This window comes from Ursus arctos, unplaced genomic scaffold, assembly GCF_023065955.2.
Source record: "Ursus arctos isolate Adak ecotype North America unplaced genomic scaffold, UrsArc2.0 scaffold_28, whole genome shotgun sequence".
In the NCBI taxonomy this organism is placed as follows: domain Eukaryota; kingdom Metazoa; phylum Chordata; class Mammalia; order Carnivora; family Ursidae; genus Ursus; species Ursus arctos.
This window is the reverse complement of record NW_026622963.1, coordinates 2,007,167-2,027,490: the sequence shown is the minus strand read 5'-3', so window position 1 is coordinate 2,027,490 and position 20,324 is coordinate 2,007,167. Positions and strand designations below refer to the sequence as shown.

Genomic DNA, 20,324 nt, shown 5'->3' with positions numbered 1-20,324 from the left:
GCATAAGTAAGGGGAGCGGCAGGCAGAGGGTGAAGCAGGCTCCCAGCTGAGCGAGGAGCCTGATGTGGGACTGGATCCCAGGACCCCGGGATCATGACCTGAGCTGAAGGCAGATGCTTAACTGACTGAACCACCCAGGCATCCTGGGGGGCTTATTTTTAAAGCAAGAGTTCCCTTCAAACTATTTGCTGGAAAGTGTAAAACAGATAAAAGTTGAAATTCTGGTTGACTGGAGGAAGGGGAGGGAGGAAAAATGATGAAGATTATGTGATGTGTAAGACCCATTCTAGGACTAAAGTTGGACTTTTCTGGGTAGAAGTTAAAAGTCACTGTGACCCTTTCCATGTATTCTTTTTTTCCGTGATGCTAGCTAAATGGGGAAATAATAACTGACATTTATGGAGCACATGGTTTGGTTCAGGCTTTGTTCTAAGTGCTTTATGTGAATTAACTCATTTAATCTTAACAACCTTATGAGGTACATTCTTACTCCCATTTACAAATGGGACACTGCGGTGGAAAGAGGTTGGATGATTTGCCCAAGGTCAGTCAGTCAGTACATGATGGAGCTCAGATTTATATCCCGTCCACTGGCTCCAGAGTTCGCCATAGTTCTACAGCTGCATTTCAGAATAAGCTAAATCATTGTGCTTAGTACCTATGAAAAGTTAGAGAACTTTCTGTGATAATTTTGCTGTTTGTGTTTGTCTAGAGCTAGCCAACATGGAAGAAGATCCCAGATCAGCTGGAGTTGCTACCTTTGTTCTTCAAGAAGAATTTGATAGATATTCGGGCTACTGGTGGTGTCCAGAAGCTGAAACAAGTAAGGGGGTTTAAAATAATATAAGTTAATTAAAGTATTATGAGATTCAACTGCCAAATCCTGAAGAGTAGATTATGAAGTCATGAAGATTAGATCCTACCAGTAGTTATTTAGAAAAATATGCTATATCCCACCATAATGAATTCTAATAAAAATAATTGCATTGCAGAATTAATTTTAATAAAAAATAAAAAAGTAATTGCATCAGTGCCTCTGGTCCTTCAGCTCTTTGCCAGTCTTTCATCTAGAGGCTGGTCTTGGTGGCAATATTGGTGACGAAATAAAAAAAATACTATACCTTGATGCAATGCTATAAAAACTTAGGATTGACTTGAGTGTCTGCATGAATGTATGGCCAAATTAGTGTATGGAATGGATCAGGAAAAGGGCACAAATTCCTCCCTTTTCTGGATGAATTCACAAGTATTTTATTGCCTGTGAAACAGCTTTCTCTGAAGATCCGGCTAGAAATTTGCTTTATATTGTAGCCTAATACTTGATACATATATTATATACAAAAACTAAAAACAAATTTCATGAAGCAGTACTTACCTTTATGTGTAATGTACTCTGATATTGCATATTTTTTGTTCGTTGTATATTTTAAATGCTTGTTATTACCCATTAATAAATTTCATGACACAGTAACGGATTGCAGCTACCATTTTTGTTTTTTTAAGTAAGCTCTTTTCCCAGTGTGGGGCTTGAATTCACAACCCTGAGATAAAGAGTTGCTTGCTTTACTGACTAAGAGCCCCAGCAGCTCGTATTTTGAACATTTCTCTAAGGGAGCATGAAAAATACTTATTTTTAAGCCATGTCTTAGATTTGGGCATTTAATTTTAAGATGTAAAATGTTTTGCCATAACTGTTTGTTAGAACAAGATTTTGACGTGAATTAGAGAAACCATTAAGAGAAAACTGGACTCTTTAAATAGCATTTATTTTCAGGGTGTCTGCGTGGCGCAGTTGGTTGGGTGTCCAACTCTTAGTTTTGACTCAGGTTTTGGTCTTGGGGCTCTCTCCCCCTCTCCCTTTTCTTCTCCCCTCTGCTCTCTCTCTTTCTCTCAAATAAATAAATAAAATCTTTTTTTTTTTTTAAAGATTTTATTTATTCGACAGAGATAGAGACAGCCAGCGAGAGAGGGAACACAAGCAGGGGGAGTGGGAGAGGAAGAAGCAGGCTCATAGCGGAGGAGCCTGATGTGGGGCTCAATCCCACAACACTGGGATCACGCCCTGAGCCGAAGGCAGACGCTTAACCGCTGTGCCACCCAGGCGCCCCTAAAATCTTTTTTTTTTAAAGCATTTATTTTGTTATAGGAAATATTATAAATATAATTGAGTAATTCATTTTTCAACAAGGAATGCATTTTAAGGAGTACACGGACTGAAGTCCTTCATAAGTGTGTTTCCCCTGTTTTAAATACGTATAGGTACAGGGGCACCTGGCTGACTCAGTCAGTAGAGCATGTGACTCTTGATCACCAGGTCATGAGTTCAAGCCCCATGTTGGGCATGGAGCCTACTTAAATTTTAAATGTATACATATATATGTACATGTACATAATTATGTTCAGGTTTTGCCTTCCTTTAACCAGCAAAAGTGGTTTAGTAGTAACTCACCTTCCTAGTGCAAAGACTGGTGATACATTCATATACAAAAGGCAGCATATTTTATACATAAATTATTTTTCACTATGGGAAATATACCACTAGAGGGAATGGTCAGTTATGATTACTCTCTGGAGTAATTCTTCTAAATTTTCAATATTTAAATTCCTTTTAAAAGCTCCCAGTGGCAGCAAAATTCTGAGAATTCTATATGAAGAAAATGATGAGTCCGAGGTGGAAATTATTCATGTTACATCCCCTATGTTGGAAACAAGGAGGGCAGATTCATTCCGTTATCCTAAAACAGGTACTATATTCCATTGACATTTATAGTCACTCCTTTCTACTTTCCAAACAAGATTCTCTCTGCAGTCATCCAAAGGTATGGTCAACATCAGATATTTACAGCCTTAATAAAGGTAGGTTATTCATTAATTGTCACTGAAGTAGATCTCTTAATTATAGGCTGCTCTTATTTAATTCTTCTCAAAGGTTGGGAAGTGCACAAAGCTGGTTACTTGAAGGAATGAAAAAAGAGGAGTTTTTGCTGGGAAATAAAGATGTTTAAGGGATTATGTTCTTAATAAGTTAGTAATTTTTTTCCTATTTTGCTGTTTACATTTCAATTACAAAATGATACAGAATTTCTCTTATTTATTTCATATGGACTCTGGACGTTTTCCATTCTCCCTCTTTTTTTTTTTTTTTGATACCTATGTTGAGAATTATGAATTTGAGTTGGAGTTCTGAGATTCTAACACTGTAAAAGCCCTGACTCTACAACATTTCTGACTTAACTGAAGTATAAAGGGGATTGATCTGGCAAAATTAGTTTGAATAGTTTTGATTATGCATTACTATTCATGTCTCTTTCTAAAGGCACAGCAAATCCAAAAGTCACCTTTAAGATGTCAGAAATAATGATTGATGCTGAAGGAAGGGTAAGTATAAAATGTTGAGCTAACTTTTTGTGTCGCTTAACTGGTCAGTCTAGTAGATATCTTAGATATACTTCTTAATTTTTGAACTCATTTAGCTTGCTGAGATATCTGTGGACGGTGCTTTGGAAACTTTTTGCTGGTTTCCAAGATAGGAATATAGGGATATGCATACTTAACCACTCCTTTCCAAAAGTTTTTCTTCTTTGCCATTGTTAATTCTCTAGATCAGTGTTTACAAAATAGCAGTCATTGGCTCTGACTTACCTTCTGTGTTGGATATCCCACATTTCTCTTGTATTGCTGCTTTCCATTTGGATAGTCATATGCTTATTAAGCTGAATTCACACAAGATTAATTAAAACAGTCTTCTTGGGGCGTCTGGGTGGCTCAGTCAGTTAAGCATCTGACTCTTGATCTCAGATCAGGTCTTGATCTCAGGGTGGTGAGTCCAGCCCCGCATTGAGCTCCATGCTGGGTATGGAGCCTACTTAAAAAACAAAACAAAACAAAAAACCCAGTTTTCTCTGCTCGACTTCTTTTAATAGCTTTATTGAGATATAATTCATATACAATATAGTTCACTCTTTTAAAGTTTAGAATGGCTTTTAGTATATTCACAGACTCATGCAACCATCACCACAGTCAATTTTTTTTTAATGATTTTTTATTATATTATGTTAGTCACCATACAGTACATCCCCGGTTTCCGATATAAGGCTCGATGATTCATTAGTTGTGTATAACACCCAGTGCACCATGCAATACGCGCCCTCCTTACTACCCATCACCAGCCTATCCCATTCCCCCACCCCCCTCCCCTCTGAGGCCCTCAGTTTGTTTCTCATAGTCCATAGTCTCTCATGTTTCATTCCCCCTTCTGATTACCCCCGCTTTCTTTATCCCTTTCTTCCCCTACCGATCATCCTAGTTATTATGTTCCATAGATGAGAGAAATCATATGATAGTTGTCTTTCTCTGCTTGACTTATTTCACTTAGCATTATCTCCTCCAGTGCCGTCCATGTTGTAGCAAATGTTGAGAACTCGTTCTTTCTGATAGCTGAGTAATATTCCATTGTATATATGGACCACAACTTCTTAATCCAGTCATCTGTTGAAGGGCATCTCGGCTCCTTCCATGATTAACTATTGTAAACATTGCTGCTATGAACATTGGGGTGCATATGGCCCTTCTCTTCACTACGTCTGTATCTTTGGGGTAAACACCCAGTAGTGCAATGGCTGGATCATAGGGTAGCTCAATTTTTAACTTTTTAAGGGACCTCCACACTGTTTTCCAGAGTGGCTGTACCAACTTGCATTCCCACCAACAATGTAGGAGGGATCCCCTTTCTCCACATCCTCTCCAACAATTGTTGTCTCTTGCCTTGTCTATTTTTGCCATTCTAACTGGCGTAAGGTGGTATCTCAGTGTGGTTTTGATTTGAATTTCCTTGATGGCTAATGATTTTGAACATTTTTTCATGTGTCTGTTAGCCATTTGTATGTCTTCATTGGAAAAGTGTCTGTTCATATCTTCTGCCCATTTTTTGATTTGTTTATTTGTTTCTCGTGTATTGAGTTTGAGAAGTTCTTTGTAGATCTTGGATACCAGTCCTTTATCTGTAGTGTCATTTGCAAATATATTCTCCCATTCCGTGGGCTGCCTCTTAGTTTTTCTGTTTCCTTGGCTGTGCAGAAACTTTTAATCTTGATGAAGTCCCATAAATTCATTTTATCTTTTGTTTCTCTTGCCTTTGGGGATGTGTCATGAAAAAGGTTGCTTTGGCCGATGTCGTAGAGGTTGCCGCCTATGTTCTCCTCTAGAATTTTGATGGATTCCTGTCTCACATCGAGGTCTTTCATCCATTTGGAGTTTATTTTTGTGTATGGTGTGAGATAGTGGTCAAGTTTCATTCTTTTGCATGTAGCTGTCCAATTTTCCCAGCACCATTTATTGAAGAGACTGTCTTTTTCCCACGGATGTTTTTTCCTGCTTTATCAAAGATTAGTTGCCCAAAGAGCCGAGGGTCCATTTCTGGGCTCTCTATTCTGTTCCATTGGTCTATGTGTCTGTTTTTGTGCCAGTACCATGCTGTCTTTGTGATCACAGCTCGAAATCTGGCATTGTAATGCCCCCAGCTTTGTTTTTCCTTTTCAAGAGTTCCTTGGAGATTCGGGGCCTTTTCTGTTTCCATACAAATTTAAGGACTGTTTGTTCCAGTTCTTTGAAAAATGTCCTTGGTATTTTGATCGGGATAGCATTGAAAGTGTAGATTGCTCTGGGTAGCATGGACATTTTAACTATGTTAATTCTTCCGATCCATGAGCATGGAATATCTTTCCATCTTTTTATGTCTTCCTCAATGTCTTTCAAGAGTGATTTATAGTTTCTAGAATATAGGTCCTTTACGTCTCTGGTTAAGTTAATTCCAAGGTAACGTATGGTTTTTGGTGCTATTGTAAATGGGATGGATTCCCTAATTTCTCTTTCTTCAGTCTCGTTATTCGTGTATAGAAATGCAACTGATTTCTGAGCATTGATTTTGTATCCCGCCACGTTACTGAATTGCTCTATAACTTCTAATAGTTTGGGAGTGGCTTCTTTTGGGTTTTCCATATAGAGTATCATGTCATCTGCGAAGAGAGACATTTTGACTTCTTCTTTGCCGATTTGAATACCTTTGATCCCTTTTTGTCGTCTGATTGCTGTTGCAAGGACTTCTAGTACTATGTTGAATAATAGTGGCGAGAGTGGGCATCCTTGTCGAGTTCCTGATCTTAAGGGAAAGGCTTCCAGCTTTTCCCCATTGAGACTAATATTTGCAGTAGGCTTTTCATAGATGGCTTTTATGAGATTGAGAAATGTACCTTCTATTCCTACACTCTGAAGGGTTTTAATCAGGAAAGGATGCTGTGTTTTGTCAAATGCTTTTTCGGCATCGATTGAGAGGATCATATGGTTCCTGAGTCTTTTCTTGTTGATATGATGTATCACACTGATTGATTTGCGAATATTGAACCACGCTTGCATCCCAGGTATGAATCCCACTTGATCGTGATGGATAATCCTTTTAATGTACTGTTGGATTCTATTAGCAAGTATCTTGTTGAGGATTTTGGCGTCCATATTCATTAGGGAGATCGGTCTGTAATTCTCCTTTTTGAGGGGGTCTTTGCCTGGTTTGGGGATCAAGGTAATATTGGCCTCATAGAATGAGTTTGGTAGCTTTCCTTCTGTTTCTATTTTTTGAAATAGCTTTAGGAGAATAGGTATTATTTCTTCTTTGAATGTTTGGTAGAATTCCCCAGGAAAACCGTCCGGGCCTGGAGTTTTGTTATTTGGAAGGTTGTTTATCACTGACTCAATTTCTTCATAATTAATTGGCCTGTTTAAGGAATCAATTTCTTCCTGTTTCAATCTTGGTAGTTTATAGGTTTCCAGGAAGGATTCCATCTCTTCCAGATTGCTTAGTTTATTGGCGTATAGCTGTTGATAAAAATTTCTAATAATCCTTCCAATTTCACTGGTGTTCGTCGTGACCTCTCCTTTTTCATTCATAATTTTAATAATCTGGGTCCTTTCTCTTTTCTTTTGGATAAGTGTTGCCAGTGGTCTGTCAATTTTATTGATTCTCTCAAAGAACCAGCTTCTAGTCCTGTTGATCTGCTCTACTGTACTTCTGGTTTCTGCTTGATTGATTTCAGCTCTAATTTTGGTCAACTGCTTCCTCGTGCGTGGATTAGGCCTGTCCCTCTGTTGCTGTTCCAGCTTCTTGAGGTGAGAATATAAAAACTGCCTTTTAGATTTTTCTATTCTTTTGAGTGAGGCTTGGATGGCTATGTATTTCCCCCTTATGACTGCCTTTGCAGTATCCCATAGGTTTTGGACTGTTGTATTTTCATTCTCATTGGTCTCCATAAATTGTTTAATTTGATTTTTGATTTCCTGGTTTATCGAGTCATTCCTGAGCAGGATGGTTCTTAGTCTCCAAGTGTTTGAGTTTCTTACAAATTTTTCCTTGTGGTTGAGTTCCAATTTCAGAGCATTGTGGTCTGAGAATATGCAGGGGATAATTTCAATCTTTTGGTATCGGTTGAGACCTGTTTTGTGTCTCAGAACATGGTCTATTCTTGAGAATGTTCCATGGGCATTAGAATAGAATGAGTATTCTTTGGTTCTGGGGTGTAGTGTTCTCTATATATCTATGAGGTCCAACTCGTCGAGTATGGCATTCAAAGCCTTTGATTCTTTGCTTAGTTTTTGCCAGGGTGTTCTGTCTATTTTTGATAGTGGAGTGTTGAGGTCCCCTACTATTAATGTATTTTTATGTATATGTCTCTTTATTCTGGTTAAGAGTTGGCTTGTGTATCTTGCTGCTCCCCTGTTGGGGGCATATATATTTATAATTGTCATATCCACTTGTTGAATACTTCCTTTAAGAATAATATAGTGCCCTTCTGCGTCTCTAACTATAGTCTGTAGTTTGAAATCCAATTTATCTGATATGAGAATTGCTACCCCAGCTTTCTTTTGAGGTCCATTTGCATGAAAGATGGTACTCCATCCCCTTACTCTCAGTCTGAATGCATTTTGGGTTCGAAATGAGTCTCTTGTAGACAGCAAATGGATGGGTCATTTCTTTTTATCCAATCTGCAACCCTGTGGTGTTTTATGGGAGCATTTAAGCCATTAACATTAAGACTGAGTACTGAGAGATATGATTTTAATGATGCCATGTTGCCAGTAAAGTCTTTGTTTGTATTGGCTGTGACTTTCTGTTCTGTATCACTCTTGGGGCCTTTTTACTTTTATAGAACCCCCCGTAATATCTCCTGTAGGGCTGGTTTCGTGGTTACGAAATTGGTTAGTGACTGGCGATTCTGAAATGTCTTTATTTCTCCATCAATTCTGAATGACAGCCTTGCTGGATAAAGGATCCTTGGCTGCATGTTTTTCTCTGAAAGAGCTTTAAATATGCTCCCCCAACCCTTTCTCTCATTCCAGGTCTGTGTAGACAGGTCTGACGTAATTCTGATGCCTTTGCCTTGGTACGTGAGAAATTTCTTTGCCCTGGCCGCTTTCAATACTGTATCCTTGCATCTAATATTTGCGAATTGCACCGTGACGTGACGTGGCGTAGGTTTGTCGTGGTTGAGCTTGGGAGGGGTCCTCTCTGCCTCTTGGACACGAATGTTTGTTTCCCTCGCTAGATTAGGGAAGTTTTCAGCTACAATTTGTTCAAATATCTCTTCTAGACCTCTGTTTTTCTCCACCCCCTCAGGGATGCCGATGATTCTAACATTGGATCGTTTCATCGAGTCAGTAATCTCCCGTAACCTACATTCGTGGGCTTGGATTTTTTTAAGAGCAGCTTCTATTTTGGTTTTTTCCTCTATTAACCCATCCTCCAATTCACTAACCCGTTCCTCTGCTTCTGTGACCCTGGCCGTCAGAGCCTCTGGTTTTGCCTGCAGTTGGCTCATAGAATTTTTAATTTCTGTCAGATTCGCTCTCATTTCTGTCCTTAGGGATTCTATATTCTCAGTAACCTTTTCGTTAATACTTTTTTCAATTCTACTCATCATTTTGACCATCGTTACTCTGAATTCCATTTCTGATACTTTGGTTACATCCATATCGATTATTTCTGTGGCAGAGGCCACAGACTCACTGTCTTTTCTTTGCTGGGGGGGGGCTTCTCCTTCTTGTCATTCTGATGAGGAGAGGTTGCGGGGTTGTCCAGAGCCCAAATTATTGACTGGGTCCCAGGCCGTGCCCCTTGTTTTATAGGGATCTTAGGGATGTGGGCTTCTTCTTTAAAGATTTTATTTATTTATTTATGTGGCAGCCAACCAGCGAGAGAGGGAACAGAAGCAGGGGAGTGGGAGAGGAAGAAGCAGGCTCCCAGCGGAGGAGCCCGATGAGGCACTCCTTTCCGGAACGCCGGGATCACGCCCTAAGCCGAAGACGGGCGCTCCATGACGGCGCCACCCAGGCGCCCGGGTTGTGGGCTTCTTGATTTTTCAGCCTGCCTTCTGCCTTCTGGGGGAGGGGCCTGCCGCGCCGATACTCAGGCAGCCATGTTTGGGTAGAGTCTCCATGTCCCCTGTGAGGGGGATGGGGATGGGCACCCTGTGAGCCGGTATTTCCAGGCTTTTGTTCTCTGGCGGCTTTCCCTGGCGGTCTGTTGTGCCTCTTCTGAGAGTCAGAGCAGCAGCGGCCGAATTTCAGCCTCTGTCACAGAACAGAGGGATTGCGGCCCGTTCTCTACGAATGTTCTGGCCACTTTAACTCTGCTACTGTTGGTGCTGCTCAACCCTGCAGCGTCCCGGGATGTGCGCCCCACACCCGGCGTCCCAGCCCTCACTTCCAGGGCCGGCGCGTCTCTGTCCTTTGTGTTTCTAACGCCGCCAGCCGCCCCGCGCGCGCTCCCGGATCTCCCGGTCTCAGTCTGGATCCAGTGAACGCACCGGGATTCCGGGGTTCCGCGAGATGCCTGGTGGCGCGCGCACCCAGCTCACGGTCACAGTCTGCTGTTTTGCGGGTGCCGACCACGAGCCAGGCCCGCTCTCCCGTGCAAGTGGCTACCGCTTCCGGCGCCCGAACGCGGCGGCTCCCTCCCCCTTCCGTTTATCTTCCGATATCTGTGCACAGTTTCATGGCTCCCCGCTTCGTACCTCAATACTCAGCGCTGGAGATGTTCATTTGTAGAGATCCAGATGCATCTTCCTGCGTCTCAGGCTGGTTCCGTGGTTGTTTAGGCTGGTCTGGTACCTATCCAGCTCGACTCGGGGGACCGGCTGAAAACGGTGTCTCCTACTCCTCCGCCATCTTAGTTCCTCACCACAGTCAATTTTAGAACATTTTCATCACCCCAAAAAAAACCCACATCCCTTAATCATCACCCTCCAATCTTCCTATGTCCCATGACACTGGGCAACCAATGATCTACTTTCTGTCTGTAGGTTTGCCTATTCTGGACACTTCATATAAATGGAATCATACAGTATCTAGTCTGGTTTCTTTCACTTAGCATCATGTCTTCAAGCTTCATCTGTATTGCACCATGTGTCAGCACTATCTTGCCTTTTTTTTTTTTTAAGTATTTATTTATTTATTTAAGTAATCTCTATACCCAACATGGGGCTCAGACTCACAACCCCGAGGTCAAGAGTCTCGTGCTCTTCTGACTGAGCCAGCCAAGTGCCCCAGTACTTTCTTGCTTTTTATCACCCACTAATATTCCATCGCGTGGCTGTATCACATTTTATTTACCTGCTTATCAGTTACAGACAATTAGGGCGTTCCACCTTTTGGCTCTTATGAATAATCATGAATGTGTGTGTATGTTTTCACTTCTCTTGGTAGATACCGAGAAGTGGAATTGCTCAGCCATATGATAGCTCCATGTTTAACCTTTTGAGAAACTGCCAGACTGTTTGCCCAAAGTGTTTACACTATTTTACATTCTCATTGTGTGAGGGTTCCAATCTCCACATCCTCATCACCACTTCTGTTGTTTGTCTTATTTATTATAGCCATCCTAGTAGGTTTGAAGTTGTATCTCGTTGTGATTTTGACTTAAATTTTCCTGATGGCTAATGACGTTGAGCACCTTTTCATGTGCTTATTGGCCATTTGTATATCTTTGTTGGAGAACTATCTATTCAGATCCTTTGCCCTTTTTTAAAAAAAGATTTTTGTGTTGGCTGGATTTTTAAAGGAGAAAAGTTTGCTTACTTAGGGCTATTTCACTAATATATTACACAAACCATATTTTAGGCTAAAATATAAGAAACTAGGGATTATTATTTTTCTTTGATACTAGAGTCTAAATAAAGTGATTAAAACTTGTTTTTACTAGTTAGTAGCAAGGGCTCTGTTAGTATAAACTCATAGGAAAAGACTTTTAGACTGTGCTAATTCTTGTGCTTAGAACTTTTTTAGAAATGAAGAGCACACCCGTATAGGTAACCCACAACTTACTGCCGGTTTCGTTGTGTCCCTCATGCCTTTTTAAATACCTAAGTCTGAAAAAATGTCATGCTGTTAAAGTTGATGATTTAGGGAGACTAGTAAACTAGTTACTGATCTAAGTCTTCTGTAACTCAATGTCTTTTTTTCTTTTTTAATAGATTATCGATGTCATAGATAAGGAACTGATTCAACCCTTTGAGATTCTGTTTGAAGGAGTTGAATATATTGCCAGAGCTGGATGGACTCCAGAGGGAAAATAGTGCGTATGTTAAATTGTCACTTCTTTACAAGTAATTTAGAATCCAAAACATTAGAAATGTTTATGTTATTAGGCTCGCCCCTCAGTTGGAGATGCCTTCACATGTAAATTTGCAGAGTAGTTATTTCTGCACAGAGAATTTTTCCTGAGCTAAGTGGACTTGCGGATTTGTAATCCTGTAAGCACGGGGGCATTGCATTTTCATTCTGTCTTTTACATAGCCAGTCGTGGTTTCAGTGGGGTTTTTTTTTGTGTGTGTGGTAAAATTGTATGACTTTAGGGCTCACATGTAAGGGTGTCTATATTTTTTTATTATATAATTTAAGCAAAAATTTTTGTAGAGTTTTATGTGAAGGTGATTACATATAGTTCCTAAGATAGACAACAGGAGTTTCACAAGGCCGCCAATTGTCGACACTAATGGGAGAAAACAATTTCATAGGTCAACTGTGGTTTTAGGAGTTTAAAGAAAACCATTTTTTAAAAAACTCATTTTTAAAAAACTCAAGCCTAACTTTAAAAAATAAGTACAGAATAAGCTAATACTTTTAATTAGCCATTTGTAAGTGATAATTTAACATCTACTAAAGCAATTCTTTAATTGTGATTACAGAAATAATGGATGGTACTAGAGGAGAGAGTAGGGGAATATTCATTTTCTGAGAGATGGCTTTATTTTTGGTACTTTTTTTGTTTGTTTGTTTAAATAGTGCTTGGTCCATTCTACTAGATCGCTCCCAGACTCGCCTACAGATAGTGTTGATCTCACCTGAATTATTTATCCCAGTAGAAGATGATGCCATGGAAAGACAGAGACTCATCGAGTCGGTGCCTGACTCTGTGACACCACTAATTATCTATGAAGAAACTACAGACATCTGGATAAATGTATGTATGCTTTACTGTACTTGGTTATGTATTTTCTTAGAATGCTAAAGCAAGTAAAGATTTATAGCAAACTATCAAAACGGATTTTTTAAATTCAGAGTAACCATGAATATTATTTGCTTAGTTTGAACATTCCAAATTGGAATGTTTGTAGATGGAAAGTAGATGTCATTGAAATGACATCTCCTTGGCTGCAAATTTGCCCTTCTTCCTGGACACATCAGGTATTGAAAAACAGCCTCATCAGTGCCTCTGAGGAGGACCTCCGTAGAAGTCAGGAAGAGACTCTCTCTTTTAAGTTGGCAAACTATACCAAAATTTACCAGTTGGGATTGAATTTTTCATTTTCCAATTTAGTGGGAAAAACTTAAATAAGATATAAGATAAATAAAGCCAGGTCACGCCCTGGCTGAGTACAGGCTTTATATGATTCACCCTTCAACTGTTACAGTATTTCTCTTTGGAAAAGAAAAGTAACAAGATTTTGGATAAGAATAAGTAATAAGATTCTGTAATAAGATTTATATCATTAAGCCTCATGCCATGTTTCAAAGGATTATAGAGATGATGAGTAAGAAAAAGCTTTTGGTCGTATTTTTCTTTTTTCACTATTTGGGAACATAACGTGAGATAAATCTGAAAGGAACAGACAAAATCTATATTGTAAATATACAGTACCCCCTAGCACTGACAGTTATTTACGTTTCAGAATGTATTTATCAAGTAATTCTTCTTTCTCTAACTTAATTGAATTGTTTGTGTAGTATTTTCATTAATGTGTGTAGTAAATTAAGCTATTCATTTTACAGATCCATGACATCTTTCATGTTTTTCCCCAAAGTCATGAAGACGAAATTGAATTTATTTTTGCCTCTGAATGCAAAACAGGTTTCCGTCATTTATACAAAATCACATCCATTTTAAAGGAGAGCAAATACAAACGATCCAGTGGTGGGCTGCCTGCCCCAAGTAAGAAATCCTTTTTTATTTAGAAAAAGGGAAAAAAAAAAAAATATATATATATATATATATATATATGTTGGGGGCAGAAAGTGGGAGGGGCAAGGTAATATAATGTCTCTTTTGTATACTTTATATACTTTATAAGTATCGGTACTTGCTTCATTAAACTTAATACGTAAGTTAAGCTAAAATATAAATACATACATGAAATCACAGGACAAAATTCTTGATGGATATGTAAGAAACCATTAATAGTGAGTAATCTCTGGGAATGGAATTACTTATTTTTGCTTTCTACTTTGCCTTGCTTAAAGTGAGCCCATGTCCTATTTAGATTTTAAAAAGCTGTTTTTAAAATGTTATTTGGTTATTAGATATTTTTACATACTAGTTTTGTTTTTGTTTTTTACATACTTTTTTAAAGATTATTTATTTATTAGAGAGAGCACCAGTGTAGGGAGAGAGCACGAGTCAGGGGGAGGAGCAGAGGGAGGGGAAGAAGCAGACTCCCCGCTGAGAGGGAGCCCAACATAGGGCTCTATCTCAGGACCCTGGGATCATGACCTGAGCAGAAATCAAGAGTTGGCTGCTTAACTGACTGAGCCACCCAGGCACCCCTACTAGTTTTTTTGTCTTTTTTTTTCTTTTTAATACTGTCTACACCTACACTGAAGTTAATATGGCTATAGCTCTTCAGATTGATATAATTATGTTATCCAAAGTGAAATGAAATATTATGTCAGCTGGAGTTGATTTCTCTTTAAAAAGTGACGGTTTTCCTTTTGGGAAATACAGAAAGGAGATGTAAGCCGAGAAAAAGTGAAATGGTATATCCAGTAGCTCTCCTGTTTTTGTTTTTGTTTTTTTAATTGAGTTACAGTTTTCTACTTTAATAATACGGAGTTAGTGTTGGAATGGTAGGCACTTTATGATAATGTTATATGTTAAACCTCCATTTGTAACTTAACAGACTCAACATAGCCATTTTTTAAAAATTGTGGCAAAATAGACATAAAATCTACCGCTGTAACTATTTCAGTGTACTGTTTAGTGGCATCAAGTATATTCATATTGTTATGCAACCGTAACTGCCATCCACCTCCAGAACTTTTTTCGTCTTCCAAAACTGAAACAGTGCAGGGGCGCCTGGGTGGCACAGCGGTTAAGCGTCTGCCTTTGGCTCAGGGCGTGATCCCGGCGTTACGGGATCGAGCCCCACATCAGGCTCCTCCGCTAGGAGCCTGCTTCTTCCTCTCCCACTCCCCCTGCTTGTGTTCCCTCTCTCGCTGGCTGTCTCTATCTCTGTCGAATAAATAAATAAAATCTTTAAAAAAAAAAAAACTGAAACGGTGCAATAAATAATACCCAGTTTAGCTTATTGCCCCCTCTCCTCAACCGCGGGCGACTACTTCCTGTCTCTATCATTTTGACTACTCTAGATACTTCATATAAGTGGAATTATACAGTATTTGCCTTTTTATGTCTGACTTACTTCACTTTGCATAATGTCCTCAAGTTTTATCCATGTCATAGCATATGTGAGAATGTCCTTCCCTTTTAAGGCTGAATAAATTCAACTGTATGTATGGACCACATTGTATCTTCCATTCATCTGTCTACAGACACTTAGGTCCCTTCCACATTTTGGCTATTGTGACTAATGCTGCTATGAACATGGGTGTACAGATATCTGTTTTGAGACCCTGCTTTCAGTTGTTTTGGGTGTATACCCGGAAGTGAAATTACTGGACCATATGACAGTTCTATTTTTAATATTTTGAGGAGCCACCATGCTCTTTTCTGGGGCAGCTGCACCATTTTACATTCCCATTAGCAGTGCGCAAGGGCTCCAGTTTATCAACATCCTTACCAGCACTTGTTATTTTCTGTGTGACTTGTTTGTTTGTATGTTTGTTTTGGATATAGCCCTCCTAGTGAAGTGGTATGAAGTGGTATGTCATTGTGCCTTTGATTTGCATTTCCCTAATGACTACTAACATTGTACATCTTTTCATGTGTTATTATCCATTTGTATATCTTCTTTGGAGAAATGTCTGTTTGAGTCCTGTGCCAGCTTTTCAAGTGGGTTGCGTGTTTTTCTCAACAAGGCCTTTTAAATATCATTCTTATTTGGGGAACATGAGCTACATCTTACGACTAGCAAAACAAATACTGCCCATGACTCTGTTCCTTTCCTTAGCCTAATTTTTTTAAGGCAAACTGGATCTTGTATATCCAAGATGAAGAATTTCTTCCTTGACAGCCTTAGTTTAACTTGACCCTTAGTGTGAAATTGCTTTTACCAGCTCTTTTGTTGTTGATAAATTCAATCCACTTACGAAATTCCAGAAATTTTAGTGAATGAGCAGGGGGAAGGGGAAGAGGGAGAAGCAGACTCCCCACTGAGCAGGGAGCCCAGTTCAGGGCTCCATCCCAGGAATGGGATCATGAGCTGAGCCAAAGGCAGACACTTAACCAACTGAGCCACCCAGGCACCCTCCAGAAATTTTAGTGATGAAGACTGTTCAAAGAGCTGTGAATAGTAGTTAATTAACTAAAACAATATTTGGGGAACAGTAATAAAATGTTAACTTAATGTAACTTAAAACTTTATACTCCTGTTGAAGAGTGTAGGAAGTTAACATTTGTCTCTGAAGCCTAGCCTCTTTGTTCCCTCTCAGCGTCTCTTTCTGGGCCCCTCAGTTTATCTGTCTCTTCTTTCCCTTCCCCTCCTTTCTTCTTAGACTTTCTTGCTCCAAATCTTCCTTTTTCCTTGATATCCACTATATCTTCCTCCTCCCTCTTCCTCAAGTGGCTGTAATGTGAAACAATTAGTACTTGGTATGTATATGTTAAATAATATTTTCTGGACATGAATTTGTGTCTAAGAAAAAATAAATCAACTTTTTTAACCTTATGGGGACCCTAGTTAAGACCCTGTACCATCTCACCATCTCAGCCTGTCCCCAACTGTCTCTTCCCACAGTGCTACTAGGCAAAGAGAAATGGTTTCCATTTTTTAACCTCCTCCTTTGGCCACTGGCCACTGAGACAGTCTTCTTTACCAGACAGGCTCTCATAAAGACAAATGGGGCATGTTAGCATTCACCGTGGTAATACCCAGTGTATTTTTTGGCAGATGCAGAACAATTGTATAAAAATTTTTCTTTTATGGCTTTTTAAGTAGTTTGTTGCATTTTTAGAGGAAATGCCTTGTCAACCCATTAGATTTCTAGGTCTAGGAATACAATTGCTTTTGAGTTCTTTTTTGGCTTTGCCATCAAAATCTGTTTTGCTGTTTTCACTTGATTTATATGGATCCTTCAACCATTATTCCATTGTATTGTGAAGACTCATAGCTTGGAATTTTTTTAACTACAGCCTTTTTAAAAATTAAGGTGAAATTCACATAACATTAAATTCACCACTTTAAAATGAACATTTTAAACAAATTTTATTTTTTAAGATTTATTTATTTACGGGGTAGAGAGGGAGAGAGAGAATCTCAAGCCAACTCCCTACTGAGTGCAGAGCCTGTCTCGGGGCTCAAGCTCACAAACCTGAGATCATGACCTGAGCTGAAATCAAGAGTCAGAAGCTCAGCCGACTGAGCCACCCAGGCACCCCTTGAACAAACATTTTAAAATGAATAGTGGCAGGGCGCCTGGGTGGCTTAGTTGGTGGGGCATCTCATTCTTGATCTCGGAGTCTTGAGTTCGAGCCTCGGGCATAGAGATTACTTTTTCTAAAAAACTAAAAGTTAAAACATTAAGAAAAATAAGATGAACAGTGGCATTTAGTACATTCACAGTGTTGTGCAGTCACCACCTGTGTCTAGTTTCAAAACATTTTCATTACCCCAGGTATAACTTGAATTGCTTAATGTACTTTTGGAAAAAGGAGTTTTAGAGTAATGTTCTTCATTGTTTCGTTTGCTTATAGTCTGATACAGAGTGCTGAATGATAACTATGTCTATCTTTAGGTGATTTCAAGTGTCCTGTCAAAGAGGAAGTAGCAATTACCAGTGGTGAATGGGAAGTTCTTGGCCGGCATGGATCTAATGTATGCTCTTTTATTCTACTGATATGTTTGCTCAACATTTGCTGTGTTTATTCAGTACAAAAAAGCAGTACTACAACTTCATATGACACCAGTGTTGACAATATTAAGTTAGGGCCTACAAGAACTCAAGTTTTAGAAAGGAAGAATCTTCGTTTAAATTATAAATCACTCATTTTATAGTCCTGCTATTAGATGTGTTCTGGTTACTTAAGTTCACCATTTTCAAATATAGTGTTGCTACCTAATAAGGAAAGGGCTGGTCCACATTTTCTGAGTCTGCAAACGTTGTGAGTGGGATATCGTTTGAAAATTATTTTTATATCTCTTATAGACTGCTCGTGTCATTTCTACATTAGAAATTGCATTTACTACTTCCGAGGGAGTGATTCTCTTTAAACTTACCTGTTTATCTTATGTCACAAATTTAAAGTTTTATCCACAACCCTCAAAGAGTGGTGGACATACATACAGAGTGTATGTTGATATGGAAAAGGAGGAAAATCCACACACACCCCCCAGCATGCAGCTTTCTGTAGCAATTCAATGAATTCTAATTTTTTTTTTTTGCCTTTCATAGTACCTTGTGTTTGTTTGAACTTTTAGTTAGGTGGTCAGTTTCCTGAGAGCTCTAAGAACTCCATCCTTTATGTGTGTGATACCTTCAGTTAAGTTGATGTATGCCATCAGGATTTAGGGAAGGCCTTTGATTTCCTCAAATTAATTTGGAGGTGTTTTTTTTTTCAAGATTCTATTTGTTATCAGAGGAAGAGAAGAGAGTGAGTGAGCACACAAGTAGGGGGAGTGGCAGGCAGAGGGAGGAGAAGAAGCAGGCTTCCTTTTGAGCAAGGAGCCTGATGTGGGGCTTGATCCCAGGACCCTGGGATCATGACCTGAGCCGAAGGCAGCGCTTAACTGACTGAGCCACCCAGGCGCCCCTGATTTGGAGATTTATTAAAGGGTTATGTACTGGCTGCTGTGGAAGTCACTTACAGTCCCGAAGGTGGTTAAGGAGAACAAGTGAAGATCCAGGTCTCAGGTTTGGTTTTGTTGGTAAAAACTTTAGGATATTGTAGGTAACCATTAAAGTCTGATTTCCACTGAGAGTCTCACATGGCCTTCTGGTTATATATCCAGATATATTTTTTCTGTTTAGGGACCTTGGGTGTTATTGTCATTTGAGAAGAATCTTACCGTGGAATTCTAAGTTCTGATAACAAAAAATTACGCTGTGGTTAATTTCCTGCTGTGCAATGGTTGGTAATGCTGAGGGAACCCACAGAATTGTATTTACACAGATCTGAGTCTTATTTCGGCAACCGAAACGTCTTTCTCTTATTTGCAGTTACGTGCATCCGTTTTCTTCTTTCTTTCTGTCGTGCTTACTTAGTAATGCGTTTGTGCCTCTCTTTCTTACTCTTCCATATCCCCTCTATCCTAGCCTTATTTTAAGTTACCTTTGCCTTCTCTGCTTTTGCCAGTGACCTTGTTCCCACCCAAAGATTTTTAATGGCAATAATTGGGTAAAGCTTTGAGACCTTTACGCCCATGAGCTCCTCACTGTTGGTGAGTGATTCTCAAAGTATGGTCCTTGGACCAGCTGCACAGCCTAAGCATCACCTGGGAACATTTTAGAAATATAAATTCTTGGGCCCACACCAGACCTTCTGAATCAGAAAGTCTGGTGGCAGAACCCAGCAATCTGTTTAACAAACCCCTCAAGGTGATTCTGATACTTCTGTTTAATAAAGTAGCCGCATGAAAACAAAGAAAAGAACCTTTAAATCAGGGGTGAGAAATTAACCAGTTATTTCTTCAGTTTTGAAAGGCCTGACTCCCAGCTGCTAGGTCAAGAGCAGAACCTGTCCTAACCTTCTGCGCAGATTAACACATACCTGTGAAACTTCATGAATGTTTGTTCTGGCATTTCCTCTCTCTTGTATCCTTTCTGTATGTGTCATGTGGGCCTACTTAATCTCAACTGTGTTTATTTCTGTACCTGTGTATGCTAAAAAATATTTAATGATGAAGCAGCTTCCTGGAGAAAGTGTGGCATTTAAAAATACTTGCTTTTGGAAATGTGTCTATGTTTTCTTTGCTGTGTAAAAAAATTTGAATTTCATTAAACACTGTTTGAGTCGGCTGGTAGAAGATTTCTTAAAGGAACAATAAAAGCCATTTATTTAGACTCTTACTGTAATTTGTGAAGAATATTAAATGAATTCAGCTTTGAGTTTACTTATAGTTTTTTTGAGTTCTGAATGAAACTTAAAAGATCTTATCCATACTTATTTATAAACTCTACCAGTATTGAAACTGTCATTGAGTTCAGTTATTTCCCAGCCCAAAAGATAAAATACTTTTGCAGGTTTGTACAAAAGACCAAAAAAAGTACTGCCTAAGATAATACTGCACTGAGAAATATACAGGGTTCTAAAATTAGACTCTCTTAAGTGTGCATGAATGGTTGACCTAAGCTGCAATATAGTTATGTTTTTTCCCTGTGAAGTGTTGTCATTTTAATGAAATAACTCTTGCATTTTAAGAAAAGCCCATATTTCAACCATATAGGAAACTTAACAATAGCATGCAATTCAAGTGTCCTTTTTCCTTGTGGACAAGATCTATTCTAAGATAAAAGTCATAAGCAAAACCAACTCAGGTTTATTACCATTGGTGGCAAAATTTTTTAAGAGGCACAAGTCAAAGGGTAACTCAGATGGTTCTAAATAAAATTGGGAATTGTTTGTTGAATTACTAGCCTGGTCAGGGTCCTGCTAGCGCTGATTTTTCTAT

At 39.1% G+C, this 20,324-nt stretch overlaps 1 protein-coding gene across 7 annotated transcripts in view; it reads left to right on the top strand.

Annotated features, from left to right (window-relative positions):
• DPP8 (dipeptidyl peptidase 8) overlaps positions 1-20,324 on the top strand; it is a 69,801-nt gene that overhangs the window by 31,515 nt on the left and 17,962 nt on the right. For all 7 annotated transcript variants that reach the window (XR_008956077.1, XM_044392027.3, XM_048222194.2 and 4 more), the window contains 7 exons: positions 713-823; positions 2,616-2,744; positions 3,317-3,378; positions 11,517-11,617; positions 12,328-12,505; positions 13,315-13,474; positions 17,452-17,531. Coding sequence is in view for 6 of the 7 variants with exons in the window: in XM_044392027.3 (XP_044247962.3) it covers positions 713-823; positions 2,616-2,744; positions 3,317-3,378; positions 11,517-11,617; positions 12,328-12,505; positions 13,315-13,474; positions 17,452-17,531 (821 nt within the window). In the remaining variant the exon portion in view is untranslated. The remainder of the gene's footprint in view (positions 1-712; positions 824-2,615; positions 2,745-3,316; positions 3,379-11,516; positions 11,618-12,327; positions 12,506-13,314; positions 13,475-17,451; positions 17,532-20,324) is intronic.